The sequence below is a fragment of the Poecilia latipinna genome, unplaced genomic scaffold (genome assembly GCF_001443285.1).
Source record: "Poecilia latipinna isolate Pla-1442-1.1 unplaced genomic scaffold, P_latipinna-1.0 Scaffold35, whole genome shotgun sequence".
Taxonomy (NCBI): Eukaryota; Metazoa; Chordata; class Actinopteri; order Cyprinodontiformes; family Poeciliidae; genus Poecilia; species Poecilia latipinna.
In genome coordinates, this window is record NW_015112651.1 from 477,080 (window position 1) to 488,840 (window position 11,761).

General features: G+C 38.3%; 1 protein-coding gene and 1 long non-coding RNA gene across 4 annotated transcripts; one reads left to right on the forward strand and one right to left on the reverse strand.

Annotated features, from left to right (window-relative positions):
- Window positions 1-4,690: 4,690 nt before the first annotated feature.
- Window positions 4,691-9,970, forward strand: sla1a (Src like adaptor 1a). 3 transcript variants are annotated; one of them, XM_015043205.1, is made up of 8 exons: window positions 4,691-4,840; window positions 5,282-5,378; window positions 6,201-6,300; window positions 6,448-6,534; window positions 6,720-6,823; window positions 8,385-8,516; window positions 8,907-9,036; window positions 9,591-9,970. In XM_015043205.1, exons 2-8 carry the CDS (start codon window positions 5,306-5,308, stop codon window positions 9,787-9,789), a joined length of 825 nt encoding a protein of 274 aa, XP_014898691.1. In that variant the 5' UTR covers window positions 4,691-4,840; window positions 5,282-5,305; the 3' UTR covers window positions 9,790-9,970. The 3 variants fall into 3 exon arrangements, with proteins under 3 accessions (XP_014898691.1, XP_014898699.1, XP_014898706.1); XM_015043213.1 differs by lacking the exon at window positions 4,691-4,840 and having other exon boundaries at window positions 4,882-5,378; XM_015043220.1 differs by lacking the exon at window positions 4,691-4,840 and having other exon boundaries at window positions 4,886-5,786.
- On the reverse strand, window positions 9,807-11,553 carry LOC106954027 (uncharacterized). The gene is made up of 2 exons (XR_001426290.1): window positions 10,408-11,553; window positions 9,807-10,082 (listed from the first exon to the last, which is right to left on the reverse strand). It is a non-coding gene; the product is annotated as an uncharacterized LOC106954027 (long non-coding RNA).
- Window positions 11,554-11,761: the final 208 nt, after the last annotated feature.

Genomic DNA, 11,761 nt, shown 5'->3' on the forward strand with positions numbered 1-11,761 from the left:
TGCGGCTGACTGGAATGAAAGTTTCTGGTCTGCAAATGGTCGCTATTGGTTCTTTGCTTCTCAAGCTTCCCTGAGAGAAAACTTGGACGAGAAGGTCAACTTCACGGTTGTGTGGTGTTTCTCATCTCAGACTGTGGGATAATGATGCAGTGCATGACAGACGCAGATGTTTTGTCATGAAATCTTTGTCCAATTATGTTACCCAAATGATTCTACTTATGATCCAGAGTAAAATACACTATCATTATAGTTTATTTAAATCACTAAGCAAGCAAACAGTAATGACAAGGAATATTAAATTGTACGCATCTCTGCATGCATACTCGGAGAGAGTTAATTACCTTCACAGATAATTTCATGGATTAAGATGTTCCAGATGGCAAAATTACTCCCAGATAGTGAATGGACTATAATGCAGGCAAACAGAGTAGCTACTTGTTCTTTTGGCAGCAAATATTTTAAGTCTGAGGACAAAAATGTCACAGAAACATTTACTGAAGAAACATTCCTATGAATGGAATGGTTTTAAGTCCAGTGGGGTCAGCTGGGCTTCTAAATTCAGATACTGCTTATTACTGAGGGATAACAAACACTTAAAGTTTAACTTCACGTGTTTTGTCCTTTCTTTTTTTTCTTTTTTTTTTGTTTTTGTGCAAAAGAGAAACAAAGATCTCCAGTGCAACAACTCTCACTTCTTGGTTCCAATCCTAACAGACAGAGCAAAGTCATATGAACGTCTTTATTTAGACCAAAGGGGGAAATTATGATGAGAATTCCTTCCAGTCAGTAATTTAGCAATTTTAGACAGAGGGTGTGGAAAGCTCTTCTAGAAATGTTCAGACACATCTAGATTGTGCCACAGTAGCCTCTGGCAAGCAGCCAGTGTCAACCACAGTCAAGCAGACACTGCGTCTTTTACAAGAAAACACATTAAGACTCAGTTGCCAGGAACAATGCTAGCAAATCATTCATCATCTTCAAAGTGGAGGTTCCTATCTTCATTTCTACGCCATACCAGTTCGGCCATTAATCACTCTCCCGCTCTTTCAAAGCACCTGTGTGAGGAAAGGCCTTGGCAGCATAATATCGGCTTTACAGACAGTCGTAACTCTTCCAAACACCTGCCGGGGAGATTTTAATGGAGAGGTTCAGAATAAAAATGTGTTACTTTTTGTACCCCAATAGCAATAAAAGACATATAAACTGCTAATACATTGTGTTTTTAAATGTTTTGTTGGCTCTAGTGGCCTGTATTTGAAAGTAGTTTGACAGGAAAGAGGGGAAGACATGCAGCAAATGTTGCCAGGCCGGGAATCGAACCTGCAACCACAGCCATGAGGACTAGGGCCTCAATACGTGAGTCGTGCTTTGCCCCTGCACCACCACAGCACCCACTAATACATTGTTTTGACTTGTAACAGTTATAGTTAATAATGTGTGCACGTTTAAAAGTCTTCCTTTTCATTAACTGCGCAATTAGGTTTGTGCGTCACAGTTTGGCGAATAAAAATTTACTCAATAAAGTTCAAGGCAAACATTTTTATAGAGACTATTATGGTGGATAAGCATCCACTTTAATTGTAGAAACACCTGTGGAATATGTTTCAAATATCCCTCTGTGAAGAATTTACTGAGCAGGAGGTTAATGCATTTGGGCGAATGGGTTACCTGTGTTATGTCTACTGGTGACTCATTAAAACAGCCTTGGCAGTGCCAGGGACAGGAGTCAGAGAATGACTGGAAAAAAAGAAAATAACCAGAACTTCACAGTCCAGGAAATAAAATGTTCATTGAGTTGCTGTATTTTATTTAACACTGCGTTTGAAGGTTATTCAAAGTAATTTGAAAGGTGCATGTGCATCCTTTTTTTTTAACCTTTAATTTTCTCGTTTTGATGTTGTCAAGCCAACATAGCATAGTCAGTGATGCTAATAACAGAGGACGTTTCGTCGTAGCTTTTATCCCACCACATATTTTTGCATATTGGCTTAACAGCCACAGGGACCATAACCCTCCTTTGGTGTCCCTTTTGTACATTAGGATACATACACTTAGAAACTACTGGCATAAGGCAAATTTCCTAACAAAATTGCCTAACAACAATGTTTAGCTTGTGTTAGAAATCTGCTTCCGCTACAACTCTTCTTCTACTACCACTTGAGGCAGATTTCCACTCTAGCGACATCTGTTGATTTAAAAGAAAACTGCAGCGTGTGTTGAATGTTTTAACCAGCAGGCCAAAAGCCAATTCTGTTCATCTTGAAGCCAAAACGTCCTAGTTAAAAAAAACAAAAAACAAAACAAAAACAAAATTGTGCTTCATTATTACAATCACTTTTTTCCAGCAATCATTTGCAGGATTAGAGCTTATCAAAGCAAAAATTATAAAACATATTCATATGAACTCATCCGTCCTAATAACTCAGCGGCATGCCAAAAAAACACTTGTGAAAAGAATGACCTCAGGGAAGTATCCTTTTGAAAGTTGTGCGCCCTCTTGTGACTGATTAAATGTCACATGGATATTACTATATCTTGGTTGAAAATAATGAAAATAAATAAATAAATAAATAAATAAATAAATAAATAAAAATTAAAAACAGTGAAGTGCAATTTGAAACTGTTAGTTAATTCTGTCACAGTTGTACAGGGTTCCACTGCATTGAACTATCCTTTAAAGAATATGTACGCCTTTTACAAACTTTGTGATAAAAACCTACAATGTAAAACTTTTCCCCAACAAAACCTGACTAAAGCACTTATAGCAATCTTAAACAAGAAGGAACTTCTTCAGCCAGTCAGATTTTGTCAGAGTTTTAGTCAACTATGAAAGCTGAAAGGTGGATTAAAAAAAGACAAATTTAAAAACTGAGATTTGGCTTTAAGTCATGAAACACCTGAGCTGCTCTTCATTTCACAATCTATTAATGTTTTTGTAGGTAAAACATGGATTAATTAAAGAAAATTGATATTTCAAGGTATCCTTTTGGACTAAAATTTCCATGTCTGAATGTATGATACTGTACAAGTAATGAAGTACGTACATCTCATATGAGTTATTTTTTTAAAATTAGCCACAGGAAACTTATGTAGTACCATAGAAGCTACATGTTGACTATGAATTTATTTTTAATCTGAACCTACTGACAACTTCCTTCCTGACAGAGTCAGTCTTGGCATTTGAAACTGGCCACCAGCAGCCAAACCACAGCGACGGTTTCTGTCGCAGAACATGTAAACCTGTTTAGTTTATGAATAATGTGATGCACGGCTCTGTCAAGTATGTCTTGGGAATATTTTGTTCCCAGAGTTGATTCTCTTTCTGCCTCTTCCCCAGACGTACACACACAAAAATACACACGACTGAATTAGCTCACCAGAAGGCCGACCAAAGGAACTGCTAACTCAGTGTTTTGGGCAACAAAACCACCACAAAATGATAAGTCTATCTTCTTTCAAACAATTAGTCATTTTTCATTTTTCTTCATGAATGTGTCAGCGCTGCATTTCAAAGGAGGTGTGTTAAGGTCGCGAGATATGTTTGTCTTCAAAGATGAGAAGGTTTCATGATGGTGTATTGTTTCCTTTACCAATGACAGGGAAGCTGTTCGTACTTGATTTTACACACAGAAACATCCCGGGAAAAAGAAAACTTTTAGAGGCTGTTAATCTATTTAAGCTTTTTTTTCTCTCACTACTTTGTGTTTTTCTATGAAAAAAAGCCTGAATGAAAGTGAAGAAACCTGAACAAGACATGAATACTTCTCCAAGATATTCTAAGTTTTGATTTTCAAACACTTGAATCGTTGTAAGCCGGTTACTTATTTTACTTTGACTGTCATTACAAGTCCATTTGGACACTCCGGTTGCAACCAATTAAAACAGGAAATGGCGTCAGACCTCGTCTTGATTCTGGTACTAACTTGATGTATGGGCTTAATGTACATCATCTCACACAACGTCATTGGTAACTTGAATAGATAATGAATAGTGTCTGTGTACTGGTAATAAGCTATTTTTTACCTGACTCCTAACGATTCTATGTCAAAATATTTATAAGAGATTTGCAATATCTTGTTGAATGTATGCCAGAAAGACGTTAGGTAGCTCTGAATGTAAGAGTAGTCGATCCCAGCAGTAGCATAACGTGTCCAAGTAAGGGGGGCAGTAAGTGTAAGTTTTTTTATTTGAGAGAGCAGTTCTCCTTGTCTTTATTTGATGAAGTTGGATTGGTCTGAAGCCCCATGAGCTGATGGCGCAATAAATAATGTCGTACAACAGTTGACGGAGAAAAATTACAATCCTCTTCACAGCATCAAGATTGAAGTTAAGTGTCTTCTTCTTTGTCAACTCAAAGTGCCAGAGATCATTTCTGTCCAATGCATTAACAATGACCCAATTACAGTTAGTCTGTTTATACTTTACCTATGCAAATGTATACAACTTGATACATTTTGATTCAGTTCAACAAATTTGTCTTTTCTTCCTAATTTGTGATTAGCTAAAACCTAAAAGCTAGAACATGTTAAACCCACTTCAGGTGGTTTTTCCACTTAGGCTAAACAGGGCGACTGCTGTGAACTCAACTCTCGAGTTTTTTTTTTTGGTGCGTCTTCACAAAACACATTTGCCTTCTCTCTTCCTCATTTCTTTACAGGAAGTACGTTTGCAGTATGATGCAGGGCTGTCACCGCACTCTACATGTCATTCTGGTAAAGTCTTGCTAACATGAAACAGCTCTAGGTCGAGACTCTGCAGCGGCTGCCAACCGTGGCCCTGTTTTAAAGATGACTTTTGTCACCTCATTTGAAGCACCTGCAATGAACTACTAATTCTATGGGTATGTTGAATACTTTTCATATCTGCTACTTGGTTTATGTACAGATTGTTACTTCTTCATACCAGATAAAGGAACGTTGTGTAAAGTAGCTTTGGGTCAAATATACAAGGTCTGATTTACATATACAGATAGATTTTCAGTCCTTCTTCCTGGGTGCTACACAGACCATGTAAAGTTAGCAGTTTGAATGGTTGGGTTTACGTAAAATGACACTTCAATCTGCCTCTATCAGTTGACTACACCAAGCTGGAAGCTGCAATGGAAAATTCTGGCCGATAGCATCTAACCTCAGCTTCCCCATTCTGAACTGAGACAGTTGAGAGATGAGATAGCTCATTGGTCAGCTCGCAGTGAGATGCAGAACTTTAAGTGCTTGAGACTGGGGAGACTTTAAGGAGCTGCATATGAAGACATTATTGCATGTCTGTCTGTTGACTTCAGGCTGGAGTCTGGTCCCCCTGGAGGATGGGGAACATGATGCGAGGCGCTAGTGACAGCAGCAAGGTCAACACTGACAACCCTGACAGTGCTCAGAAGGGTAAGGTCACCCCGAAAAAATTCAAAACTTAGAAGTGTATTTGCAAAGTTACTTTATTTGAAAAAAAAAAAAAAAGGTTAAATCTTTATGTGCTGCTATCAGTTATATAGTTTTGCTATTAAAAATTAAAATGAAACAGTGCAAAATGCTGGTCTGCACATGTTTTGACAACTGAAGCGTCCCCTCAGTGACCAAAAGTGAGAAAAAACAAAACAAAACACAAGTAGTAATTTGAAATTTGTTTTTTAAAATACTGTGGTCAGTTGTAAATTTAATATTTTTATTGTTAAAAAAAAATCAAAGCATAAGTCACAAAGAGAAATAACTTTTTTCTGCTCCCATTTTGACACCTTACACTGGTAAAACAAAGGCTTCATCCTATGACATCACTGGTCAGTTAGGGTCTGGGTGAGTTCAACGTTGAATTCACAGAATCAGCTGTCCGTCTAGAAAGATTTTGAGCAAAAAAAAAATCGTCCTTGTTTCTCTTTGTTGGTGATTTTTCATTTTCATCATCTTAAGCGTAAAAAGAAAATCTAGATTTTAATCTAACTGAAAAGCAACAACTTGTATTTCAATTTTAAATTCAGTATTTATAAAGGAAATTGAAATGATCCGCCTCTTTTTGTTGTTGTTTTTTTTATCAAAACATCCACAGCCATCTCTAAAAATATGCAGCATTATTTCATTAGTTAATTACCTTCTGAACAGAATAACAATTCATATTCAAATGAAAGTAAGCAAACATCCGGAAGTGGAGAAGCTTTTTAGATGTGAGGCCTGTGCAAAGTCAGTATTTATAATGTCCGCTTTTGTCGTCAGGTTCTGATGATGACATAGTAGTTGTGATCGACGATTACCCCTCTTTGGAAATCAGCGAGCCCATTTACAAAATGGGGGAGAAACTCAGAGTCATTGCACAGTAAGATTTTTGTTTAAATTCTCAACACATTTAAAATGATCATGGGGAAATAGTCAAAAAGAAGGAGTCAATTTATTGTGCAAGAACTCATTATGGAGAAGCTCTTAGAAAGGTCAGCTATTAATTCCTCTTTTCTTCCTAACCCAGGGAAGCTTATTGGTGGAGAGTTCGCTCTATTGATACAGGGAAGGAGAACTATATACCCAACAGCCATGTGGTGAGAGTTTACCACGGGTGAGTGGAACTTCATGTTCTTTTCTAAAGCTGACTATCACAGCGCATACTTAAAAATAAAATAAGAATAAATAACAAAAGCTCTTAGTCTTTCTTATCACCACATGTCCATATAAGTCTACTTCCCTACAATGTCAGTTCTGGAAACATTTTTGTGTTGCTGATCATGTTTACTGTGTTGTCAGGTGGCTGTTTGAGGGGGTGGGAAGGCAGAAAGCCGAAGAGCTGCTTCTTCTACCTGGAAATAGAGTGGGATCGTTTCTGGTGCGAGAAAGCACCAGCGAGAGAGGTAGGAACACACGCAGCTACGCAACCAACACTGGTGTTTGACACAGGCAGCGTGGCTTACCGCCCAGGGTGGCATGACCTGAGACCCTAGTGCTTATTTGTTTCCTACTACATGTCAGTTCAACGGGGAGGCAGCTCCCCACTGCAGCAGGACCGAGATGGGGTTTTGTTCCATTGTACAACGGATCCCACTTCAGCTATTTTTAGAACAAAGCTCTTACCGACCTATCCTAACCCTTGACCTCAAGCATGTTAGGCATCGCAACAGCCAGCTCCATGCTCGCCATGTCTTGTTGTTTTTGTGTAGCTCAGTTGCTGCTTTGCATTGCCATATTTGGTCCTGGTACAGTTAGTAAAATATTTATTTCAATATTTTCTTGTGCAAATATATTTCGTCACTCACTGACGAGCTTCAGGAACTTCATTTCTCTCAAAGTTGAAACACTAAAGAAGGAACAAACTAAAATAATGATACCAACAAAAAAAAAAAAAAAAACGGATAGACAATGAAACAGTTTTGTAAGTAGTTCCTTCGCTAAACTTGCTGCAAAGACAAATATAAGTCCCTGGCTTTGCTATTTCTGCATTTACTTGAGTCAACATTCTCAGTGTGACTGAAATTAAAAATCAAAATGTTAGAGATAGTAGAGACGGCTGTAGGGTGAAACAGTGGTGTGAACTTTGCCGTTAAAGCCAGGAATTGCTGTGTGCAGTTACATCTCTTCTGCATGCTCCTGTGGGGGGTTTTAAAGCCTTAATCCTGTAAACGTGCCGTAAACATGTGGAAACCTGCAGGACCAAAGTGGACTTCTGAAATCTTGAAACAACTCCAATCTCAAAATGATCATAGCTATTTATACGAACGTTATTCACAAAAGCCAACGATAATTTACGTGAACCAGGGAGGTATGAAGTAAGCAATCCACCAATTGTTATCCTACGAAAAACATATTCGGAGAAAAGAACAAGTTAGGTGTTTCCGTTCCAAGTAACTGCCTGTATAAAAGTAAAGATGTCTATTAAAAAACGTACATCATTTTATGATTTTGTCACTTGTCTGTTTTGCTGACCGGAAACTCTGTAGTTGCTCCATTTTGCAGTATGTTTCACACAGGAAGATCACTATTGGTACATCGCTCTCCACATCCGTTTAGCACATAAATGGTCATTAGGTTTTATGCAAAATTGAGCTCATATTATTTTAGAGATTGGATCTATTTTATGATGATAGAAATGCACTTTGGTTTTGGCCACTGTTGTACTAACCAGTAGGTTCAGCCTCCTGGACAAATGTATTTTTTATTAAGACACCCATAGAGTTATTAACAACCAGTAGGACATTAATAGCTGATAACTTTTTTACTTAAGAATCCCTTTAAAAAGGCCTAAACTTTAAAATGCTGCTTTATATATTTTTTGTGTCTTTGTTGTGAGCAGCTGAGCACACAATCAGCTTGTCAAACAACATCAACATAGTACACAACGTACTTTCTCGATGCTTTGCCTCACTTTTCTTTTCCACATGTGTGGTCATCTACAAATGTACTGTGTGATTTCCTCAGGTCTGTATTCGCTCTCGGTGAAGCACAGGGCAGTGAAGCACTATCGAATCTTCAGACTGGACAACAGCTGGTACTACATCTCACCGAAGCTCACTTTCCAATGTCTTGAAGACATGATCAATCATTACTCTGGTAGGTGGACGCCCTGAAAGCTCATGAACCGACTTGTTTACTCTGAGTTGCTGAAAATAATATTCGTACCCTCAAAATAGAAACCTTTCTTATCGATCATAACATTATAAGTCTACTTCCGGCACTCAGAGAACACTTTTGGAACAAACAGGAAATTAAGTAAGCTATGCATGACTGATAGTCACTTGCCATGCGCAAGCTGTCAAATAAAGTGGTGATAGTTGAAAGAGTGCGATCGCTATGAACCCAGGATTGAACCCCAGACTTTCACAGTTTGGTTTGAGTGGCATTTGCTTGGGCAACAGAGTGTGTGAAGACAGAATGCAAATAATGCAACCTAAAATTGGTTTTATTGGGTTTATTTTATTTCCCCTCTGTCTCCCTCCACAGATTCTGCAGATGGGCTGTGCTGCACGCTCACCACCCCTTGTCTGTCGGGAAAAGCTGAGGCGCCAGAAACAAATCCTGGGCAGTCACCTGTCGTCATGCGACACAACTTTGACTGGAAGAGAGTAGACAGGTAGAGAAGAGACGTCAAAATCACATGGATCTAGTTTATTTATGCGAGGATGAAAAGGTTGCTGATCAAAAATGTCTTAAATGGGAACAAGTTGCGGTGCATAAGATAAATAAAGAAAGGGGTACAAAACAAAATAGAGAACTAAAATTACGCAACACATTTTCAACATACCACAATCTTGTGACAAAAAGATGCTAGCAATATGAAAGACTTACAGACGCAAATTAAACAACATTGTACAAAATTGACCTCAGACTAGTAAAAAAAACAACAAAAAAACACCTGCATTATGTAGCGAGAACAAAATGCAAATACACTTCAGAAATGAGAGAAAGTGCAAAAAATGCAATCTTCTAAAAATATAAATTTATGCAAAAGGGTTAGTGATTCGAACATAACGGAAACTGTGGTTATATATATCTAGTTCAAGAAAAAGGAAGCATTAGATTTTCAAACAATATATGTAAAAATAAATTTACTGTAGACTTTTTTTTTTCATAACATATTGTTTTAAATGAATTTTGTTGGGGTGGGTTTGTCAACGGGTTTAACAGGAAACAACTGGTCAGCACAGACAGCCAGAGCGACAACATGGTGAGCTACGGCGTGAGGAACAGCATCGCTGCTTATTTGTCCTTTTCTGGCCAAGAAGACCCTCAGCAGCGAGGCGATCGCAGGAAGAAGAAATCCAGATCTGTGTATGTGATTCCAGAAAGCAATAACGCAAACACTGAGTATGAGGACGACTTCTAGAGACGGCAGCAGCTTGGTTCAAATGAATGAAAAAATAATAATAATGTTTGAGCAGAGGCCTGCAGAGACTCTCAGATATCTACTACAGCTCCCAAACGTCGGCCGAGGAATCCTCTGGCTCGGCTCCGGCCAGATTACCTCAAATCATGAAAGTGAGTTGAAGTAACAGCACTTTGAAATCTTTTAACAGTAAGTTACACATGTACTCATACTTCAAAGACGAATGAAATATGTTTTTTACGTGAGCCGTATGAACGTGTGAATGAATCAGATGAGCGGGTGCCGCACATTGGCTTCAACAATAACCCATCCATCATCCATTTTCTTTACACCCTTGTCCCTCGGTTGGGGTTGGGAGGGTTGCTGGTGCCTATCTCCAGCTAACGTTCCGGGCGAGAGGCAGGGTCACCCTGGACAGGTCACCAGTCTGTCGCAGGGGAACACAGAGACAAACAACCATGCATACACACACTCACACCTGGGGGCAATTTGGAGAGGCCAATTAACCTGATAGGGAGAACATGCAAACTCCATGCAGATAGAATGGGGCCAGGAATTGAACCCAGAACCTTCTTGCTGCAGGGCAACAGCTCTACCAACTGCGCCAACTGTGCAGACCTTCAATAATAACGACAAGCATTATTCAAATACAAAGTAGTCCACGGAAATTGTTGGGAGGAAGTATCTGGAATGGTAGTACTGGCTCAAACTATTTCCCTTTGTCAGTTGGAGATGAATGCTGGTATGTATACGAATACATGTTTGCTACTTTTGTTCATCTTTACCTCATGACGTTGACGAGATTAATGTTTTAGCTCACGAAAGCTCATCTAATTATGTCGCAACGTTCTGCGTGTTCCGTGTGTTTCTATGGTTTATGAAGGATTGTCTTTAATATAAAAATGCTCAGACATATGTTTGCACTGGTGAAAATTCGCTCATCCTGCCATACCAAATGCTTGAGAGGAAGGTTGTTTGGCCTACTTTTTGATTGTCTAGTATACATGAAGCTTAACCATGATTTGTCAGGTGTTGAATGTGGAAAAAGGAAAACAGAAAAATTAGTGCCATTGTGGAAAAAAGGTCCATTAGTGGGTTTAGGCCACAATCCATACGATTTAGTTAGTGCCGTGCTTCTGTTTTGGGACAAATGTCTCCCCAAATGTCATGTTTTTTGTTTTTTGTTTTTTGCTTGTTGTAACTGTTATGACATTGCTTGAGCCACCAGACTGAAAAATTATATTTATGAATACACCAGCTTTTTCTTTTCTTCTGGTATGAGGAGACTGAGCTTTTGACTAAAACAATTAAGGTGATGCTGGAGTTCCTTTTTAATGTGCATTTTTAAAGTCAACCCAAGGTTAAAATTGTGTCTTGAAGTCACGAGAAAGTGTGAAACTGCTGTTCTGCTTTAACTACAAAAATAAGCCACGTTGCCTTAGCACACATTTTTCCACTAATTTCTGAAAAAGTTAGTCTTATAATATTGGTATATGTATGTACAGCTTAGTTATCTTCTATCTTTTCGACTTGAACAACTACCTTTGTATAGTCATTTATATATTTACTCTCAGAGCGGTTAACATGAAGGTGTGCCGTGCTTCTGTTAAATATATATATATATATATATATATATATATATTTTAGCTTTTTTAACTATCTCTTTGAAATATATTTATGTGTGTTTTAACTGTGCTTGAAATGGCACAAGTTGCCAAATGTGGTAATTACATTGCTTAGCTTGTGGGGTCAAAAAACCCCCCAAAAAAAACAAAACAAAAAAACACCATGTGTTACGTGTGTGTCTGCTATAATACTGTGAAGATTAAAAAGTGCCTTGAAACTACTGTGCGGTTTTTACTTTTCAAAAACTTTCCACTGAAATATTGCCTTTTCAACCCTGTTTGATCAGAAGATGACCAGACGGACTCTGCATGTCAGTGAACAGTCATCCGCTATTACAGTGGAAATA

Bases quoted from the DNA above. Each gene is read 5' to 3' on its own strand.
- sla1a (XM_015043205.1), top strand. From the start codon at position 5,306: ATGGGGAACATGATGCGAGGCGCTAGTGACAGCAGCAAGGTCAACACT. The intron at 5,379-6,200 runs GTAAGGTCACCC...TTTTGTCGTCAG, and splicing joins CCCTGACAGTGCTCAGAAGG to GTTCTGATGATGACATAGTA. The intron at 9,037-9,590 runs GTAGAGAAGAGA...CGGGTTTAACAG, and splicing joins GACTGGAAGAGAGTAGACAG to GAAACAACTGGTCAGCACAG.